The sequence below is a fragment of the Choloepus didactylus genome, chromosome 3 (assembly GCF_015220235.1).
Source record: "Choloepus didactylus isolate mChoDid1 chromosome 3, mChoDid1.pri, whole genome shotgun sequence".
In the NCBI taxonomy this organism is placed as follows: domain Eukaryota; kingdom Metazoa; phylum Chordata; class Mammalia; order Pilosa; family Megalonychidae; genus Choloepus; species Choloepus didactylus.
In genome coordinates, this window is record NC_051309.1 from 24,574,978 (window position 1) to 24,595,591 (window position 20,614).

General features: G+C 39.7%; 1 protein-coding gene across 2 annotated transcripts in view; it reads right to left on the bottom strand.

Annotated features, from left to right (window-relative positions):
• The window catches only part of PPARGC1A (PPARG coactivator 1 alpha), a 114,116-nt gene extending 95,381 nt beyond the window's left edge, over positions 1-18,735 (bottom strand). The window contains exons 1-2 of one of the 2 annotated variants that reach the window (XM_037829509.1): positions 16,695-16,799; positions 13,198-13,377 (exon numbers count right to left, since the gene is read on the bottom strand). Coding sequence is in view for 1 of the 2 variants with exons in the window: in XM_037829508.1 (XP_037685436.1) it covers positions 13,198-13,377; positions 18,573-18,620 (228 nt within the window). In the remaining variant the exon portion in view is untranslated. Of the gene's footprint in view, positions 1-13,197; positions 13,378-16,694; positions 16,800-18,572 lie in introns of those variants that run through there. The other variant, XM_037829508.1, reaches the window with a different exon arrangement.
• Between the last annotated feature and the right edge of the window lie 1,879 nt (positions 18,736-20,614).

Genomic DNA, 20,614 nt, shown 5'->3' on the forward strand with positions numbered 1-20,614 from the left:
CTGTGGATCCCTAGACTCAGTTATCTGCCAAAAGCAGGCAACATTCAGTTACCTTATGTGGCCAGAATGTCTTTGTCAAAATTTCCAGTTTGAACAAATATTGCAAAACAGTTGAGTCTAGGCTGGAATTTATCCCAGGAGAAATTGAGACAAATTCCTTTAGGACAGGGGCATCTACCTCAGCTACCTTGCTAGGATTGCTGGGTGACAGGATTAAAGAAGCTCAAAAGTGGCATTGTGACCTGATGTAACTCTCAAATCTGCTACATGCAGAGCCCGGGAATTGGGGACCAGCAGGGGAAAGAAGTCATTTATCCCCTATAGCATCACTGTGTTCACACGCTCAGGCATTTGCCCAGGCTCTTTTCCAATGGGAACAGGAGGCGAGCCTGCCCATCAGGAGCACTGCCTGAAAGAAAAATCCAGGCTGACATGCAGCTCAGAGGAGAGCAGGGTGTCCCCACTAAGCATGTGCTGGCAAGACACAAGAGGATCCTGACATGAGAACATCTCTGGACAGAATCTGAGTTGGCAAGGATCCTGGACACCCAGCAGAACTACGACTGGAATATAGAAGCTCCAACTTCACATCGGAGCAACTGAGATGGCACTCAGGGAAGCTGATGTCCTTCAACCAAGGGCCCAAGGAAGAACCAAGGGCATTCCCATAACAGAGAAAACAGGCACTTTTTTTTTTTTTAAGAGTCATTCAAAAGCAGAAATAAACTTCTCAGAGAGGACTGGAGAGAAGAGATGGAAGCTGGAGCCTTATAGGAATCTGAAAGTGCCCCATCTGAATAAGGCTTGGTAGCGGTCTAATGCTTGGCACCTCTAGGGGGAGGAGGAAAGAGATAGGGGACATTCTTGCAGTGCACACTCTGCCCAAGGGCATAGGACAGCCCCTGCACAGGGCCACCCCATGACACATTGAGCTAGCACTTAGGGACGAAGGGCCCACTGAGACAGAAAAGCCACATACACAGAGGGTCACATATAGAGCATGTCAGCCCTTCCAGCTGGACTGAAATATCATTCTCAGAGAGAAAGGTCAACAGGCCTGAAATGGTACAAAACGGTTCTCATCCGAAGGAGCCCTGCACGCGCTGCCCCGGGCACAGCATTCTGCTCACATCAGACCTACACACTGGTCAAAGAGCTTTCTGCCAACGGCCTTGCTCTCTTTTCTTAAGTTGGCTCCCTCTGGTTTTCTCCCCAGCAAGTCCAACAAGCAAGCTGACATCTCCCTCAATGCACTGTGTGTAGAACACGATAAATCCAAGATTTCCCAATTTCAAATATTCAGTCCCACTTCTCTGTATCTGTCGAGCCATATGCCTGGGCTCTTGGTTTGGAATAAAAGGTGCCCATGGCTAGGAGAAAATGCTCTCCATGTTCCACCTGAAGGTAAAGGCATTTCTGAAGATAACTGCACCAGTCCAAGAAGGGCAGAATTCATCTGTTAGTGATGACCAGGATAATGGCAGGTAGAAAAAGTCCCTCCCTTGCTTATTCTATCAGAGAGTTTATCTCACTCTATTTTAAAGGCTTGTCCTCCTCACTTACCATTAACTTCATGGAGCAGGGACCGCGTCTACCCTTCACCACTGTTTCCCAGAAACTGGCAGGGAGCTGAGCTTGCTAATGGTTGACAATGAGTATTTTTTTGATGAATGAGTAAATAAATCAATGAGGGAATAAATTAAATATCCAGAGGCCTGCAGAAATGTGAAAATATGCAATAGTTGGAGATCAATCATTTTGGCCAGAGAATCACTTATCATGTGAGAAAATGTGACCCTCATACCCAAGTGATAAGGGATGAAAAGAACAGTGCTAGTAATAATCCTTGATAATATTTGTACGGTGCTTTAGAATATCCCAAGCACTGTCCTGAAGTTTTAAAGTGAGCAACTTAACCGGGTAAGTCAAAATGACTGCAGATAGAGAGGACAAAACCTTCTGTATTCAAGCCTTTTGAAGGAAGATGGGGAGGCTTAAACACATCTAAGGATTTCTCAAAAGTTAAAAAAATAATAATAATACTTGCATCGGTTTCTGCCAATGCCTCTGCTGTAGAAATATCAGCCACTATGAAAACTGGTCTCTGCAGTTGCTCCTTAACTACTGGTAAGTTCATTTGTCCTCCATTCTTCTTTCGGTAGCTTGCAAATTTGGTTCAAATATTTTCATTTTCTGCATCTCCCTAAATTCCCTATCTTGGGAAAATCTGAACAAAATGTCCAGCTTTGCACTGTTTCCTAATGCTCTGGTAATGAATTAAGAGTTAAGTAGGGTGCAAAGACAATGAGAAAGCTTGCCAGAGTTAAGTTAGAGAATTTCATGGCAATTAGCACTGATTTTCGCTACAAGAATAGGAAAAACACAAAAAAAAAAAAAAAAAAAAAAAAAAAAAACCACAATTTTTTTTTTTTTTAAGGAGAACAAAAAAAGCTACTCACGTATACACAACCCAAAAAAGCCTTCAAGCACTGGCTGAAAGTGATACCATTGGATGACAGGAGAAACACACCAGATTAGCCAATTAGCATTCACCCAAGAAAAGCAGAAGCTTGGGAGGGAAGGCAGAAAAAAAGCTCATCAACAGTAATATCAACTTTCCAATAGACCTGACTGTTTATCTACCCAAAGGAATTGCTTCCTCCCCACTTTTTTGTGACCCTCTCAACAATTCTGGGGGAAAAAATGTTAGTTCAACATTATCGCAAGCCAGAATATGACTTTATTTATGTGACAAGTTGACAACATACAATTTCATGCTTGTTGAGCTGATCGGTGTTATATATTCACTGTGAATATTATGAAGTCTCACCATTATAAATATGAAACAGTATACACTTATTCAAAATAACTCCAGCAGTGGCAATTTATAGCTTGGTTGTTTGTGCTCTTCTGAAGTCCAAATGCCACCTTAAGAAGCTGCAGCTCGCAGAAACAGATGTGCAGTGTGACTGCGACAAAAATGGATTGACGATGACCTATGTGAAAGGAGGCTTATTACATTTTGGTCTGCATGGCAGCTGACACTGGTTTGTATTTAGATATGTGACTGTTGGGAACACTGTGTCCTTAAAGCTGTGTTTAAACATGGGCCAAGACATTTGTCTACTGGACTAATTATTTTACCACACTTCTATGGCAAGTATCACTTTTTTTTCCCCTTTGGGAAAAAAAGAAAAGAATGCGGGTATGTATGCACACACACACGCAGGCACACGTTTCCACTACGCTGAGTAAAGTTACAGCAAGTACTTTAAACCTTGGTCATATCAGGTGAATGTTGGCAAGATTTCTGGAATGCCTGCCTAACAGGATTGTACCACTTTCTTGATCAGGTGGCCTGGGAACAGGATAAGGCCACAAACCATCAAATCATAAACTGTCACAGCAACTCTTTTTAGTTGGTTTTTTTCCCCCTCCTCTTCCCCCACCTTTCTTTCTTAGCAAGCTTCAACCAATTTGCAAGTGTTGGCTTCCACAAGGACAAATTTGGAATAGCGAGGAACAACACAATTTATCCAAATGTGGAAGGAAATGAAGGAACCGGGCACCTTGCTAAAGCTAGATATCAAAAATTTGCATAAGTAGTTTCCCAACAACAGAGGTGCTATTTGGAACAAAATAAATTGCGTGTATTGTATGCAAGTGCACAGACCTTAACCAACTTTGCAGTTGCTTCCCTGATCACAGATTTCTCAAACACACCCAGATATTCCTTCCGAGGAGCTCGAGTTAGTAACTCTCAGTAGGTGGACCTCAAAAGGCAATTGTTTAAAGACTTCGAAGTCTGCCACATCATAATTTGATAATTGAGAAAAACAAATCCAAACTATTTGAAATACTAATTAAATTTTTCTCCACCATTTTCTAGTAATTCATTTGTTTCTTTTTTGTTTGTTTGCTTGATATTAGGTAACACCTTTAGATCTTGTTTTGAGACCTAGAAAGGATTCAGGTGATTGGGTCCCTGGATCTCTTTTGAAACATTTTAATTATACACTTTCAGGTCTTTCCTGTTCCAACGAAGTTTGCTATCCAAAATCTGCATCTCTTCCTACTTTTTCTGTTGAACTAAAGCGAGGGTGTTGTTGGTCTGTCTAGTAAATCCAACCCACAAGATAACATAATCACATACATTTCGTTTCTCAGGGACCTTGGCAGTTCTTATCTCCTTGCTTTTATGATCTCTTATGAGCAGCCAGGAATAGCAATTTGCAGCCCTGTTCGTAAAGCCATCTTAGTCTGAACCTAGCTCTCTCCTCTTTTATCACACAGTGATATTCTGCAGTTAAATCCCATTTGCCACAACAAAATTTGCTCTGAGCTCCATTTTAGAATAATGTAAGTATTCTCCACATGTATGGAATCTATCAAACGTGATGGAGGGCAATTATCATTTCAATGAACTATTTATTAACAGAAGATGGCTTGTGTGCTTTGCTTAGATTTATTGATATGCTGCCCACTGTACATTATAGCTTGAAGCTATTTAGTTCATGTTCATCAGAGCCTCAGACAAGCAGCTTTGCAGTTCACATGGTTCTGGTTCTTCTACGTGCTTTGCTCAACTTTATTTTACCATTAAATCATCTAGAACATTACATGCAATGTTCGAGTTCCATACTAAATCACAATTGTTTCCTATTAAGTGTTCCAAGCTACCCATTTTTATTAACAGTTACTTTATTAAATCCTTAATAACACAGATAGAATAGTTAATTTGTGTGTTGAGCCATGGATGTTAATTTGTAAACATAATAACATACTGCAATCATTTGCATAATAGCATTTTAATCTTTTTAGTAAAAGCTGTAATTCCCCACAAAGTACACTGCAGTAGAAACTAAGTGACTATTGGTAATAAGACAAAAGGCCTTAAAATTCTGATCCTATTATAGTGTTGGAACATACCCAAACTGCTTCCATAATCTCTGAAATGTTACTGTTCTCTGATTTAGGTGTCTGTCAAGAATAAAAATGAAGTATAACTGGTAGCAGTAGACTATTTCCTAAATGTAATTTAGTATTCACTAAGCACCAGCACTTTGCAAATAGCTCTGAGGCTTCCCTTCAAAGTCCAGAGCTCCAGTTCAGCATATTGGTGGGGGGGACACCACGGAGCTCACTCTCACGGCTCTGATAATTCATGCTGACTTGGCACAGGGTAGGGCACCAGCCACCAAGGATCTGACTACTGAGTCCCCTCCCTCCCTGTCCTACAAGCCTGATTTTACCTCCTAGAACTGGCTGCCTGAGTAGAAGTTGGGGAGAGAATAAAAACTTGTGTGTGTTGGGGGGAGGAGGTGGGAAGGATGCCTAAAGAAGGTACCTCTGAAAAAAGAAATTCTCTAGGGGGTTTGGTCCCCTAGAAACCTGTTAACACCAATCCCAAGACTGGCGAAAAAAAAAAAAACAGAAACAGGTAGGTGTTTAAAAGTCAAGCCAAGTCACTTTACTCAAGATCTGGTAATTCATTAATCCATTTGGCTGCAAACCTTGAATGAATAACTTGCAGTAGTAATGGAGATGGGCAGGCCAACAAAATATTAGTGTTTATAATCTGAAACTATGCAAATCACTTCATCATTTCAGAAAAGAAAAGGCATGTACAGATATCTCCTATCAGCATCTTGGAACAAATGGCTTAATGGTTAACAAGTCATTTATCTTAGCAAAAATTTGCCTTTACTAAGAATAAGAGTGTGAATTTTGTTATGTCTCTCTGTCCCCTTTTTCCTTGCTCTCATTGTAGCTTCTTGTAATTCAGCCTCCTTAGCAGCCGACAGTAAAAACAGTAGCCTGCTTTGCTTTCAAACTCTACCTCAGAGTACCCAGTCTTGAAAGTAACCCAAGAGGTTAAAGGAATTAAAAAAAAAAAAAAAAAAAGTGGCTCTTACAAAATTGTTTTACATCACAAGCAATTCATTTCATAAAGCCCACAATGAAAATTTTCATTGCTGAAAGAATAGGCACATAATTATAGGGGCAACTTAACCTTGTTAAAAGATGTGAAGTCTGGGGTAGGGAATTGTGGAGAACCGTTTGACTCGGTTACTCTGTAAGATCTGTAATGCTCATCTTTTCATCAGATTTGTCTGTTGGTTTCCTTCAGAGGTCAGCCATCTGCTGGGCTGTATTTTCACGATGTTGCTTCTAGATGGTGGTACGGTGGTATGGTGGTATGTGCACAAATACAGCATAAGTATAGGCTTACTATGCAGGCACACACAGTTGCCATACAAAGAGACAACATGTCCAATGTCTCATCCTGAACCTTGAATAATTTAACCTAGACTCCAGTATATGCAATGTAAGTCTAAGAGGCAATAAGCCACTTTTTCCCAATTCCTCTCCAACTTTTTCTCCTTATGAATGTGTTTCCACTTTGTTGGACCCCAAACATACCCATGCAGAGTAATCTTTATATAAATGACACAACTGAGACATCAGGAGTTTGGAAAAGTCTCAGACGTGCCCACAAAGTGACTCACCTACTTCCTGGATTGCCCAAAGTATCTGATGTGAAATAGTTTATCTCCCTCAAAAAAGCACAAAATAGTACTTTCTAAAATCATTGTGCCTAATGAAATGGGTAGATCCTCACTTTCCAAATTGCTAATGGCTAAGAACTGGATTCACTTCCATGAAAACATCATTCAACTTAATTTCTTATAACCACAGCTCCGTGAACCAAAGCAACCACCAGGAAAGTTAGTGATGGTGAAAGATGGTCATGTAACAAGCATCCTGTGACCTGTTATTTATTAGTAAGCGTTTATGCCAACAGACAGAGCCCGGCGGGTCAGAACTCCTGAGCCATGTTTTTCCAGTGGTCAGCATAATGGCGGGCAGGAAATAGGATGCCAAACCAGATGTTCCCAAGATAAGCCAGATGTTATCAAGCCAAGAAGTCTAAAACAGTTTCTGTTGAGTATGTAGATGAACCCCTACCCCACACTCACACACTTATATGCACACCCATGAACAACACAATTTAGTTTCCCTGAAAGATAAGCTGACAGTAGAAGTTAAAAGTAAAGCAGCAGACAGACTGAATCAGATTGTTGCTTTCTGATTTGTGATTCTCCAAGATGAACATCTAACTGATTTATACACAGAATTTGGAATTTTGTGGTAGACTACAAATGCAAAGATAAGTACAACATAAATTTTTAAAATACTCCAGAAGTCTCCATGAGCTTCAACATTCTTCAATGTTCTTATGTTATAGCCAATTATCTCCCCACTTAAATGGCCATTATTTTCTTACTTGAAGTCTATGTTCGCCATAAATGTCATTACCAAGTGTGGCAAAAATCTGGTTTGGGGCTGTAAATTTAATTTAAATGACAAACATTTATTGATTGCAAATTGGAAATTCCGGAAATCTTTAAAAAGTGAATATCGTAAATGAATTCAATCTCTCTACATAACAAAGGAGAATTTATTCCCCAAATGATTAAATTACAGTGAGGTTGTTTTTGCACACTTTTTTTTTTTTTTTTTTTGTCTGTTTGTTTTGTTAAAATTCCAGGAGAGTTGCCATTCATAGAAAAGTCTGTCTGACAACAGGCACAGTCAGAAGCAGGAATTCATTACCATGGAAGGCTGCGGAATTTCCTCCAAGGAGACAAGTGAGAAAAAGCAGACACCACGTAAAATTTGTAGATTGGGTTAAATATGTTCTGCCCCTGAGGCAGCAGGGAGATGGAGAGCCCCTTTGTAAAATGACTCACCAATCTAAGGAAAGCACTTCAGCTCCTAAAGGTGAGCAGAAGCTTAACCAGGCAAAGAGATCCATAAAGTTCTGGTTCTCTTTGGAATATTTTTGAGTTAGCATTCTTTGACCCCTCCCACTCAACCCTCTCTTCCTAAAGTCATCTGGGCTGATGGAAATTCCCTCCAAGGTGCTTCAAGCCCTTCTTCCTGGATGCCATCTCCACTGCTCTCACCTGGCCCTGTCCTGCAGTAGGTTTGGAATGCAACAGGGCCTGCTGTTCCTACTTTCTATTTCTCCCTAACTCTTACCACTGGCAGCACTGCCACTCGTCAACACCAGCTCCATCATATTGCTCCCCTGCTAAAAATCTTCAAAGGCACCCGAATCTCATGTAAACTCTACACCCTCCGCTGGGTTCTCAAGGTGTGCCATCAAGGTTGTACCCATTCTACAGCCAAACTTCTGTCCCCACTCCTGTGTTACCATTAATATGAATTTTACTTTCAGTAAATCAAGCTCCTCACCCTTACTTCCTCTATGAAAACACTTTAGTCTTATTCTCTTATCTGCCTTGATATCATTATTTTTGCTGAACCCCACCTTCTCTTGGATTATATATACACCCCATACACCCCCACAAATGAATATATATAAATACATATGCATACATAGAATATCTATTCATACACATACATACACTTATGTATCCATATACATACATACATATGTATGTATATGCATGTTCATATGCATACTTACAGTCTTAGAGTGTTTTTTGATTGCTTATATATATAACTATATGGTAAGTATATAAATGTATATATGTATATACATAAGTATACACAGTTTTGCATTGTTTTCTAATTGCTAGTGTATATAATGATATATATATATATAAATATACACATACATGCACATATATATGCATATATATATAACTATATGGTAAGTATATAAATGTATATATGTATATACATAAGTATACAGTTTTGCATTGTTTTCTAATTGCTAGTGTATATAATGATATATATATATATATATATATATAAATATACACATACATGCACGTATATATGTATACACAGCCTTGCCTTGCCTTGCTTACTAATTACTTCACATTTCTTCTTTTGGTCTCCCAAGCTAGATTAAATTCTACTAGGAAACAGATCTTCTTTCGTGCTTTGTATGCAATCTTCTCATTACCCAACACAGTTCACACCATCAATAAGCTACAAATATTTGTTGAGGACTTACTTTTTTTGTTGTTGTTGTTAACTTCGTGATAGGTGCACAATACATGCCCATTTTGGAAAAATTTAGAAAATAGAAAGCCAAAAGAAGAAATGTAAAATCATCTATATTCCATCAGAATGTTCAAGTATTCTTGAAAGCCTCCACCATTGATTTTCTCAGTGGTATATAGCAGAACACCTTATAAACAGACAGCAGTAACTCCTCTCCCCCTCTTTTTTTTTTTTTTTTTTCCCTATAGGAGTTCACAGTATAAGACCTTACTGAGAGTTTCAGTAATTACCAGACACCGGCACTGGCTACAGCTGAGCCTCCTCTCCCCATTAGCAAAGGAAGGCCTCAGAACTTATTGAGTAATGACCTGGAGACAACTGCATTCTCACTCTCCAAAGAACCCCAAGTAGCTGCAGTCAGAAGTAACAGGTGCATGAGTGAAAGACGCCCATTCAGTTGTATCATGAAGACATTAAAGCAGGTGTTAAAATAAAGCAGACAAGGTGGCCCACGATGACCCAGAAGGGCCAATGTGCTCTTTGAGCTAACTCCATGCCACCCATCTTTACACACTGCTGTGCTGTAAAAAGTAGCTCTTTATTCTCCTCCTTCAAACAATGCACAAAGGCAACAGAGGGAAGGAAGTTATGTTGCAATATTCTGAAACATAAATCTTCCTACCAGCCGGTCCAGGGACAGCATCCTGTTTTTCTTACACATGGATCACATTCACTGGAAGTTACACCTATAGGCCTGGTGCCTTGTTTAAGTGGCTTCTGAATCATACCTGGCCACCTGCCTGTACACATCCAAACTTTGGTTGTGCAGGCAAACACACGTTGCTGTGTCCAATTACTCAACCAACATGTACGGTTGCATGTTGGCACGTCTTTGTTACTACTCAGGAATTTATTTTTTCCCAAATTGTGACATACAACACCATTCTCTGTGCTTTGAAATTACATAAAAATGAACTTGGACACAAAAGCATGGAAGAGATAAAAAGAAGAAATTTATATATTCCACCATGTCTTTAACATTCTATTATGCAGCTCTAAGTACCACTTCCTACTTTGATTGGAATTCAGAAATCCTATGACCAGTTTCCAGCAGTGTCATCAATGTGCTCAAGAGTCAGGGAAAAGTGTTTAAGTACTCAGTAGCTTATAATATTCTGGGAATTGGAGATAGATAATGCTTGTAATTGGCAGGTCAGAGATGGCAGAGACCGTGACTGTTTGGCTTGCTGAAGTACAAGGCCTTCTCAAATGTGATGAGGCAGTGCTTTGAGAATTGGAAGAAAGTACAGGTGAAAGTCCACTGGGAGAGATTTAAAGACACAGGACCTGGGAAACTCAGTGAAATGCTGGTCTGGTAGAAGCAGCACAAAGCCATGGCCATTCAAGGATTACTTGTGGCATGTGAACTCTCTTCACAATTTTAGAATTCCACCTATGCACAAAGCACATTTTCCTTTCCCATTATAGAAAAGATGTCTGTGTTTCACTCTAGAGGGCAAAAAGTGAAGGCGTTCTCACAATATGCAAATGCTCACGGAGCTGCTGCTGTTTATTACACAGTTGCCATGTATGACCCTACCCTTTGCCTAGTCAAAGAAGAATGGGTTTTGTGATATCAGAGTAAACTGTTATGGGGAGTTATCTAAACAGTCCCTTTTGCTCTCTGTCATTAAAAGAATACCAAACGTATCAGTCTTGAGGCCCTGGGCATCTTGATGATTTTAGATGGCTTCTGAATCTTTATATCCTGTATCTTACTAAATTTTCTCTCAGAAGTTTGATCAATTCATCTTCAGTGCTTCAAAAAGGGAAATTTCATTAGCTTTCCTTTTTTTAAAACAAGGTTTCTCAAGCTCAGCACTGTTGACATTTGAGACCAGATAATTCTTTGTTGGGAGGAGAGAGGACTGTCTCCTCCCAATATTGCTGGATATTTAGCAACATCCCCAGCCTGTACCCACTAGATGCCAGCAGCACACCCCAAGTCACAACAATCAAACACTTCTCCAGACCTTGCCAGATGTCTCCTGGGGGCACAATCACCCCCACTTGAGAACTACTGTTTAAGATGACCTAATAAGAGATTAAAGTCAATGAACCTTGTGTTTCAGGGCATTAAAAACAATTTCATCATGGGTTCAGTGTTATACAGGGAAACCAAAGGAGTGCTATTGTGCAGATTAAGCATCTATCGTTAAGTAAACTAGCTGCTGAACCAAGTCTTCTGAAGATGTGCACGTGAAGTTTAACAAGCACTCATGGAGGAACCACAATATGAAATATAAGGACTTAAAGTCACAGAGAAAGCTCCGTTTTTAAAAAGCAGCCCATGGTGGGGGGCAGGGGACAGAGCCTGACCTACCACACCATTACCACCCCCCCACACACATACCTTTTAGTTATTCCCTAACCTTCATTTCCAAAATGCAGAGGATTCACCCAATATGGAATATCTAATTTTTAAATAAGAGGTCTATAGAAATGGACATTTTTAAAAGTACTGTTTTGTTTTGTTTTTTAATGTAGCATGACTGAACCCAACAAGTATACTGAATGAGGAATGTTCAGTTTACCAGTCCTAACTAGCCAAGTCCTCCCATGAACTTCTAAGATCTGGCTGAGAACCTGGGAAAATGTAACTAACCACAAACCTACAGTTTCTTCCATCGTATTCCTTCTCCCCAGCCCTAAATCCACTACCTTAAGCATTCTTCTAAGACCCACTTAAGGCTCTAGACCTATTATAAAATCTTAGCTGTCGGCAGTACCTACAGCCACGTCAGCTCACTAGCCCTCCCTGCTTCCACGTGAACCCACCCCAAAGAGAAAGAGTCTATTTTTAAATATACTGAGCAAAGAACCAGTTTGCTATGTCTTTATAAAGGATGGTTGTCACCCAAATTCACTGCTGCCCTATTCTTATCAGTGTCAAAGACTTTAAAGTCACATAAATTTGGGGTTCGAATCCCAGGGCTTTGACCTGTCCACTGCTATTTTGGGAAAATCACTTACCCTTTCTGAGAACCAGTGATGTCTGCATATGTAAAATGGGAATGGTAATAGTACCTAAGCAACAGGTTGTTTTGAGGGAAAAGTAAGATCATGTCCAGAAAGCATAAGTTTTCCACAATGTTGGCAATTATTTTTACTTTATTCCTTTTATCATTACTTTCTTCATAAATCACTTATTATTCATTCAAACTTTATCCAGAATCTTCTATGTGGTAAATGCCACAAAACTCAATAAATACTGTAAAACTGGTTTTCTTACTGATTTAGGATTTCAACAAAATAATACTGAATTATACGAAATGTCTTTGCTGGTGGGAAAAGAGATATATTGAAAGTGCTTTGTATGGAGCACATAGTAGGTGCTCAGCAAATCTTAGATGATGACAATGGTGTGGTGGTGGCAATAATGAAAGCTAGTCAGTTTAACAGCCTTTATCCTATTCACTTTCCAGTGTACTCAGTGGAAGTGTTTGCCCTTATAAGAAAGCATTTATTTTCAAGTAAGAGAGTACCAATCTTGTGAAAAAGAACCTCTTTTCTCAAAGTAACACTTTAATAGAAGTAGGTAAACATTCTTTACTATAGAGTAGGTTCATAATAAGAGTCTAGAGTCTGGGAGCTAATTTTTACCACCCAGAGTTGATGAATTTTTGCTAATTCCTAAGTAAATATTAGATTGGTTGAGTTTGGAAGTTCCAAATACAGAGAAATCAGAGGTATGGACCAAAAATAGAACGATAATAATCTACACGCTCACCTATTTTGTAAAGCCAATAAAGGTAAGTATCTAACCCTTTGGTTAAAAAGAAATGGATTCTTCTGTATTAATTTGTATTAGGCACTATTTACTGCTCAGTCTCTTTCTTTGGGGAATCGATGAAAATAAAGAGGTTTAGACTTTTCTCCTTTGTCAGAAATTCTTCAACAATCCCTTAGTATTTAAACACAGTCTAATGCTCTCTGTAATTTGTTCTTAGTCCCTTAATTATAAAAAAAAAAAAAAAAAATCCATTTGTTTTCCAAACATTGCTTTTCCACAAAACAGGAAATTGTCTAACTGTGATGAAAAGTCTTTTGATAACAGCAAAGTAAGAACCCATTATGTTTCAGGTCTATTACCGTGTTTGTCCGGCCTAAGCCAAGTTCAATAAGAAATTAATTTCCACTGAGTTACATCCTTACCTCAAATATATTTGAAGGCTCATTGTTGTACTGATTGGAAATTATTTCGGATTGGTCACTGCACCACTTTAGTCCACCCAGAAAGCTGTCTGTATCCAAGTCATTCACATCTAGTTCAGAAAGGTCAAGTTCAGGAAGATCTGGGCAAAGAGGCTGGTCTTCACCAACCAGAGCAGCACACTGTAGAAGGCAGGAAAAAAAGAAAGAAACTTTCATTAACCACAGGAATTTATTAAACTGCAATGGCATGTGATGGGAATTAAGCCTTGGTTAATTCAACGACACCACCAAAGCTGGTCTACAGGGCTTTAATCACAAGGAAAAACATCCTAAATTCTTTACTTGCTTTGTCTCCTAAGAGTACTTAGCCTGATCCATTGCATCCAAAATTCTACCTCCAAATCCATGGGAAATACCACACTTCCATGAAGTCTTCTCTGATTCTCCCCATCAGAAATTAGATGGATTCATTTGTACCTCTTTGATAACACTTACCAAGTTTCAAAACATTTTACGGTTAACTATATGCCAGTTTTCACTCTACCCTTGGAGTTTAAAACCTTTGTGAAAAACCAACATTTTAATTTTACTTAAGAATTGCTATTGAGCAAAATAGACACTCAATAAACACTGCCTAATGAAAAACAGGCCATCAAAACAATACTAGAGAAACTTTCTCCATTTACTCTCCTTTTAACCATTATAATCCATATAATTCATTTAGCAACTAATGGCTCAGTTTTCTGACTCGTCTATGGTTCTCCTTAATTGTTATTTAAATCATTTACTCTTACTTGACTTGCTATGAGTTTCTGAGCTTTATCCTTAATAGGCCAAAAGCAGCCTCCTTTAGATGAAGGACAAAAATCATATTTTTCTTATATGATCTTTATACTTTCCACTCGGTGTAACTTGCAAACCGTGTGTGTTGGGGTGTGAGTGTGTGTGTGTATGTGCATGTGTATGACTGGAATCTCCTGGTTCCTGGAAAAGAAAAATCACAAAAGCACATCACAGTATATATATTTTTTCATCATTTATATATGCATACACTATACTCCAAGTTAATTCAAAATAACTATTTTTCATTAGAGTTCTAAAACAATTTCAATAAATTGAGAAGTTTGAAACACCCTCTGCCCCAGCTGGGCTGCTTTTATCACCAACGCTAATTTAGATCATCATAGTTATTCAGCTCCTTGCCTGGAGTAGACGGTCTTTTAACTGTCCCACACTCTGGCTTTCCCAGAAAAGTGGACCCCTTTACCACAAGGTGGTCTCCTCGACTTGAACTGGCTATCTCAATTCTCAGTTCCCCCTTGCAGAAGGCCTGCAGATTGTGAAGAACCCTGTAGAAACTTCCTATTGCAGGGGTCTGGGAATGCCAGAGCAAGAAGGACTCAAACCACCTGCAGTCCTGAGGCACATACTGAAACAGGATGCACATACCCGGAAGCAGCCCCATCACGCCCCCAACATCCAAGGTCAGGAGAGATGCTGTGGAGTTGTTCATATGCAGGCAGTGGTTCAGCATGAAGCTGAAGATCCTCCTTGACATTTAGATTTTGTATAAAACAAGTTTATGCAGATTTTTTTCTCAAGCACCCCTGCCATCCCTGGCAGGCTGTATTACACGGGTCACATACAGCAGCGTGATCTTAAGCCACACACTGAGAGGTGGGTTCTGGGTGATGGAGTCGGCCGGAAGTGGGTAAGGGGGTAGGGGGAGGAGGAGCCCGCATATCACTGGGCTCTTCCCTGAGACACCAGGCTCTATGAGATCCCAAACAGCAGGGCCAAAGGCAAGGCAAAGGAAGGGCAGTCCTCTCAAGCTAAACACTCTCCTCATCGTTATATCGGTCTTTCCTTTTTATTATCCGAGTTAACTCAAAGTTACAGATCAGTGTATTAGACTAGGTTTATAAGCAAGCGGAGGCTGGGCTGAAGAGAAGATTTTGTGCTGGTGCAATGTTCATGTTTTGTTGTGGGTGTAACATTTCCCAGGCACCACACTTGCCCACAGGGCTTATCTTCCAAGTGTAAACACATAGTAGCTACTACTCTTCCACAACCCAATCAATTCAGAAACAAGGGGGTAACTTTTTCAGTGGTGCCAACAGACCCTAGTATTTCATTGCGGGATAGTCTTTAAAAACGAAAACCCAAAACAAGAAATCCATAAACAGCCCAATAGCAACAACAACAAAGACAACAAAAACAGAAGCAAACTAGAAAACTCAGAATCTCTACATCTGTCTGGGCTTACGTTCCTTTTGTGGAGAGTACAACTTAGAAACCGTGGTTTGGAATGCTGAAATGTCATACTGATTGGTGAGCAACTTCTTGCTGTCTCTTTCATTAACTGCCTTTTCTATACATGGCTTGATCAAAATCCTTTAAGCTTCCAGGAATATGCATTTGTAAATAACTTTTGAAAACTAATGAAGAGACTAGATCAATTTGTTGTATTTGACTATCCCATAATTTACATATTTCCCTTCCCTTCCTTTCATCTTTTCCCCTTTCTCTTCCCCTCTCTCACTCTCCCTCTCTCTCTCTCTTTTTTTTTTCTCTCTCTCCCACTCTCCCTCCCTCTTTCTCTATATTTCATTTGTGCTTCAATGTTATGGTTGAAATAAAGTGCATGTACTCTTGCCAATGCTGACGTGCTAATAAAATCAGTGTCTCTGAATGTGGCATTATCCTGCTAATCTAAAACACATTAGTAGCAACAAGTGTTCCTGGTATTAATTTATATTTGGCCTTTGGATGATGCCAGACTTAACAGTCCAAGCCCTGTAACTGTCCTCATCTGACATGCTGATATTTACTACTTCCCTATACATCTGTAACAGGTGTGCTTTATTGCAATTACAGAGACACATTCTACTGCCTCTTTGCAACTATGACAGCTATTTCACAATCATAGCCTTAATTTTATAAAAAGATTTTAAGAGGATAAAGCAGTCGCTAAACACAAAAGGCTAATTATTGTATGTTCTTTCACCCCAACAGACTTTTCTCTTAGTTAAGGAGCAGACAATAAATTAGATTAACTGCACTGATGATAATGAATCATTATAATTAAGTATAATTCTCCATTAACCTTTTGGAGGTTTTTGTGCCATTGATGGTAAATTTTAAAGAGAGAGAGAAGAAAGAGTGGACTTGGCCACATTAATTATATTAATGAAAAAAGAATCTTACTTCTTAAAAAAAAATTAGTCATGACAGAGGGAAGGGGGTGGGGAGGGAGGCAGTAAAGAATGACAGTCTTAGTGGAGTGTATGTCATGTGAATTGTCTCTATCAATCTTAGTAACCTTATTGTACATCACCTTCATTAAACTGTGAAACACTGGGGACTCTGAGTAGCTATAGTGATATAGGCCTTTATTAACCAATGTGCTGTCCTGTCATTATGTGCAAAAGGGCATAATACATTTTAGGATGACAGCAAACATTAATGATTCAAAAAATGAAAGCTGCATTCGCTACCTGCTGCTCGTAATATTTCTGGACCGGTGGAGGTGATTCCCAGGGCCGCTGCCGTGAAAGCCGGGCTTTAGCAGATTGCTGCCCACAGTGCAACAGAGAAGCGGCTGGTCCGTCTCAGCCGACCGAGTGAGTCAGTCCATGGCTGGACGATTAGCTTGAGACCTCACCTCCTCAAGCAAAACAAAAGGGACCACTGTTCTAAGTGGTTCTGAGGCTTATTTGTAAATGACTGCAGGAATTCCAATGATGAAAATAAATCTTCCCTATTTCCATATGATCTAGTTCCTCAATCAACTCCTTGCAGCATCAGGAATAATACATGATGGAAAAATGAAACAAACAGCAAAGAGCCACGGTGCCAGCCAGCCAGCCAGCCAGCCACCCACAGGACACTCCAGCTTTTCAAAGACAATTAGGACTTTGAAGCCACTTATAACCTGACTCATAACTCCAGGACATATGAATTATCCATCTCTTTTCCACTATACTAAGAAATCACAACAAGATAAGAACAATTACAATCCGTAAATAAAACTTGCCAAGGCAAGGGAGGGCAAACTGAGCCAACACTTGCAAACCCAGCAAAGAGTTAAGACTTCAAGGCATGCCTCGCTAAATAGGAAAAAAAAGTGCATTTGCAGACGGCCTTGGTCAAATTATTTTCACTTTAGATGTGTATCACTTTAGATGTGTATCGCTGCACCACATGGACATCTTATTTAATCACATCACGTGTGGCATTTGAACCTCCCCCTTACCCTACGTGCCCCCAGCAACAAAGAGGAAGCATTCGCAGTCCTTTGCCAGATTCATTGTTAGCAGCTCAGATCCTGCATGCAATTCAATTTCGGGTTCATCTCACCAGAGTCCACAGAAAGTTTCACTTGTTTCCCAAGTTGTCCAAACTTTCCGAGAACATTCCATCGTGCTGAATGCAAACATGCCGAGGTCCTCCGTCCCCCCGCTAGTCATTCTAGACTCCAGCGATTACGAGGAAATGGCTCGCTTTTTCCACCCCCCGAATGAATTGTAGCCAGCAGAGGCTGTGGAATTGATGTATTGCCGTCTATTTTTACACAAGCAGTGAGCAGCTCCACACGCAGTTCTGCATAAACTCTTATTCTCTCCTGCTTCAGGCAGCTCTCCGTGGTACAGGGAGATTTAACCACTGGCTTCCCGGCGGCCGCCGCCGACACTAACGGGAAACCTTGCACTGTAAGGTTTCTTTTTGTTCTGTTTTGTTTTGCTTTCCTTGTTGTTGTTTTTGGTGTTCTTTTGGCTAGATCTTTCTACCACATATAGAAGTTTTAAAGGAAACAGCGTCGTGGTTTTGTGTTCTGTGAGAAAAAGCAATCTTAAAAAGCCCAGCAGGAATTATTTAGAATTTTGTGAGTTCTCTGTCTGATGAACAGAGAGGGAGAAAATAAAAATCTGGACTAGAGTCAAAATGGACTATATTTGAACACATTCATTTTAATATTTTTATTTTCACCTTATTATAAATAGAAATGGCATTTTCCCAACCAGGCCACTAAACACCACTGGAAAGATTTCAGCTTCTGATTCATATCAATATCTTAGAGCATAAATATTGCATATGACTGGAAACAGGGCCAAAGGCACATGGAAAGAGTTTCCAACTGCCACAGATACTGATGACAGCAGCAAAGCTTTGATTTGCTCAGGGCATCTCAGAGCCACCTTAAAATAGCAAACTTATTGGACTTAAGATAAGATTGAGATTCTCTTCCAAAATCTCCTGCCCAGGCTACTTTTCTGCCTTCTCTCCTCCCCTAAACCCTACCCCCCTTACAGAAATACTTGCATCCAGGGGAAGCTTCGGTCCTGGCTGCAAAGCCCAGCCCAGCCCCAGCTCACCTCGATGTCACTCCATACAGAGTCCTGGTTGCACATATCCCACGCCATCCAGCTCCTGAATGACGCCAGTCAAGCTTTTTCAACTCCAATCCACAGTAACACAGAGCACACACTCATGCAGGCAACCAGCCCTTTACTGAGAGTGAACTGAAGGCACCTGTCTTACTACAGTCCCCAGTCACATGACAAAGCTATTAAAAAGTAGGCTGGGCTGTCACTCACCCAGCCTCCCTTCTCCTGTGCAGCTTGCTGCTCAAACTCGTGACGTCACTCAAAGGCAGCCCTCTGCCTCAGTGAAGTAACGCGTCAAAAAAAAAAAAAAAAAAAAAACAACGGAAAGAAGAAAGAAAGAAAGGAAACACTTGGACTTTTGGAGGCTTTGAGCATCATGCTGTGATTAAAGCCAGCTTTGAATGCCACAGACTCTAAACGGAGCCCCAGCCATATAATAACTAAAATCCCCTGCAATCTTTTTTTAATTTATTTTCCTTCCCAAACAAGCAAGTGGCAAAGCTCCCTGTTTCATGACAGAGTTAAGTATATTCTCAGGTAAAATGTATATTCCTTAAGGACTCCAATTCAAGATCTCTAAATGGACTCAGTCTCAGTTTGGACTAAAGAAAGATGTATCACATGATACATTTTTATAGACATTTTCTAATTGGGGGGAGTGCTTGAAAGCAGCGAATGGGGGCATTTTTTGCTTGTTTAAGCAACAAAACAGCCTGGATTTGTTAAGGTATAAACAGATTCCTCCACCAAGAAATCAGCTGTCCCCATGGCACTAAGGAATACCACTAGCTCCGGAAGTGTTACTGCAGTTTGCTTTACTCCATATAAGGAGAACAAGCAACAAAATACCTTTCTTTCAGGCACCTTCTAATTATTTCCATTTCTCTCATAGGCTCCCAGAAACAAGTGCTCGTGTATGAGATGCTGCTGATATGCTCAGATCAGCTTCGTTTTCTCCAGCTGCCTTTTTTCACACATGTAGCATTTTCTCCCAAACTGCCTTAGGGTGCCTTTTTGAATAAACTCTGGATTCCATCCTCACTGCCCTGGGTTGTGCATTTTGCTCTGGAAATCGAGAATGTCTATGGAGTTACAGGAAAATACCAACACACTATTAGCAGAAATATTCATTTCTTGAGATTTTTTTTTTCTTTCAGCTTCTACCCTGAGACAATGAGGGCTAATGCAGGTGCAACTATTTTATGATGACACTACATAAAGAACACAGAACAAACTCAAGGTGCTAGACACCGTGGAAAAACACGTCCCAGAACAGTAGTGTGGTTTGATTTAACCCTTCCAGGCCCAAGAAGGGGTACACATATGTATAGATTTGTGAATATTCATGCTTTAGTAAAAATTTAAACCCAATATATTCTTTTTAAATCAGCTCAATTTTTTTACTTGATAATAATTTATCTGGAGAAAGGGAAACTCTAAAAATAATTTTTAAACACTAGTAACTTAAACTCCTCTTCTACTGAGGTGTACGTTTTCTGTCTTAGCCATCTCCTTATAAAGAAAAATAAACCTGTAAATATTAAGATGCTCAAATATTAAAGTGAAAGAAAACACCAGATTGTTTCTTCTTTCAGATCATATATATTATAAGTGATTTGTCTACTCTGATATCTGCAACAAGTTGCCAGTAAATTCCTCAATAATGGGATGAAATTGACAGTTTGTCTTTACTGGACATGAAAAGATGGCCAAAAGCTTTGACATTTTACGTTAGAGGAATAAATTTCCCTGGCACAGGCTCCCTTATACCTAGTGGAAAACTACTGTAGTTTTAATTTTCTTAATCAAAAAAGAGCAGCAAACTACAACCTCGGAAAGGCTTTTATACATGCAATTAGTGGCATTACTCTATTCTCCCCACAAAGAAACACCAATTTTCTTCCCAATTATATTCTGATTTAATATAAAACTTCAGTAAATTATTAAAATTCAGGGCAAAGGTCATTGACTTTACCCTCAACACAGTTAACTGTGAAAAACATATTGGTCACTTGGCTAAGGAGAGTTGA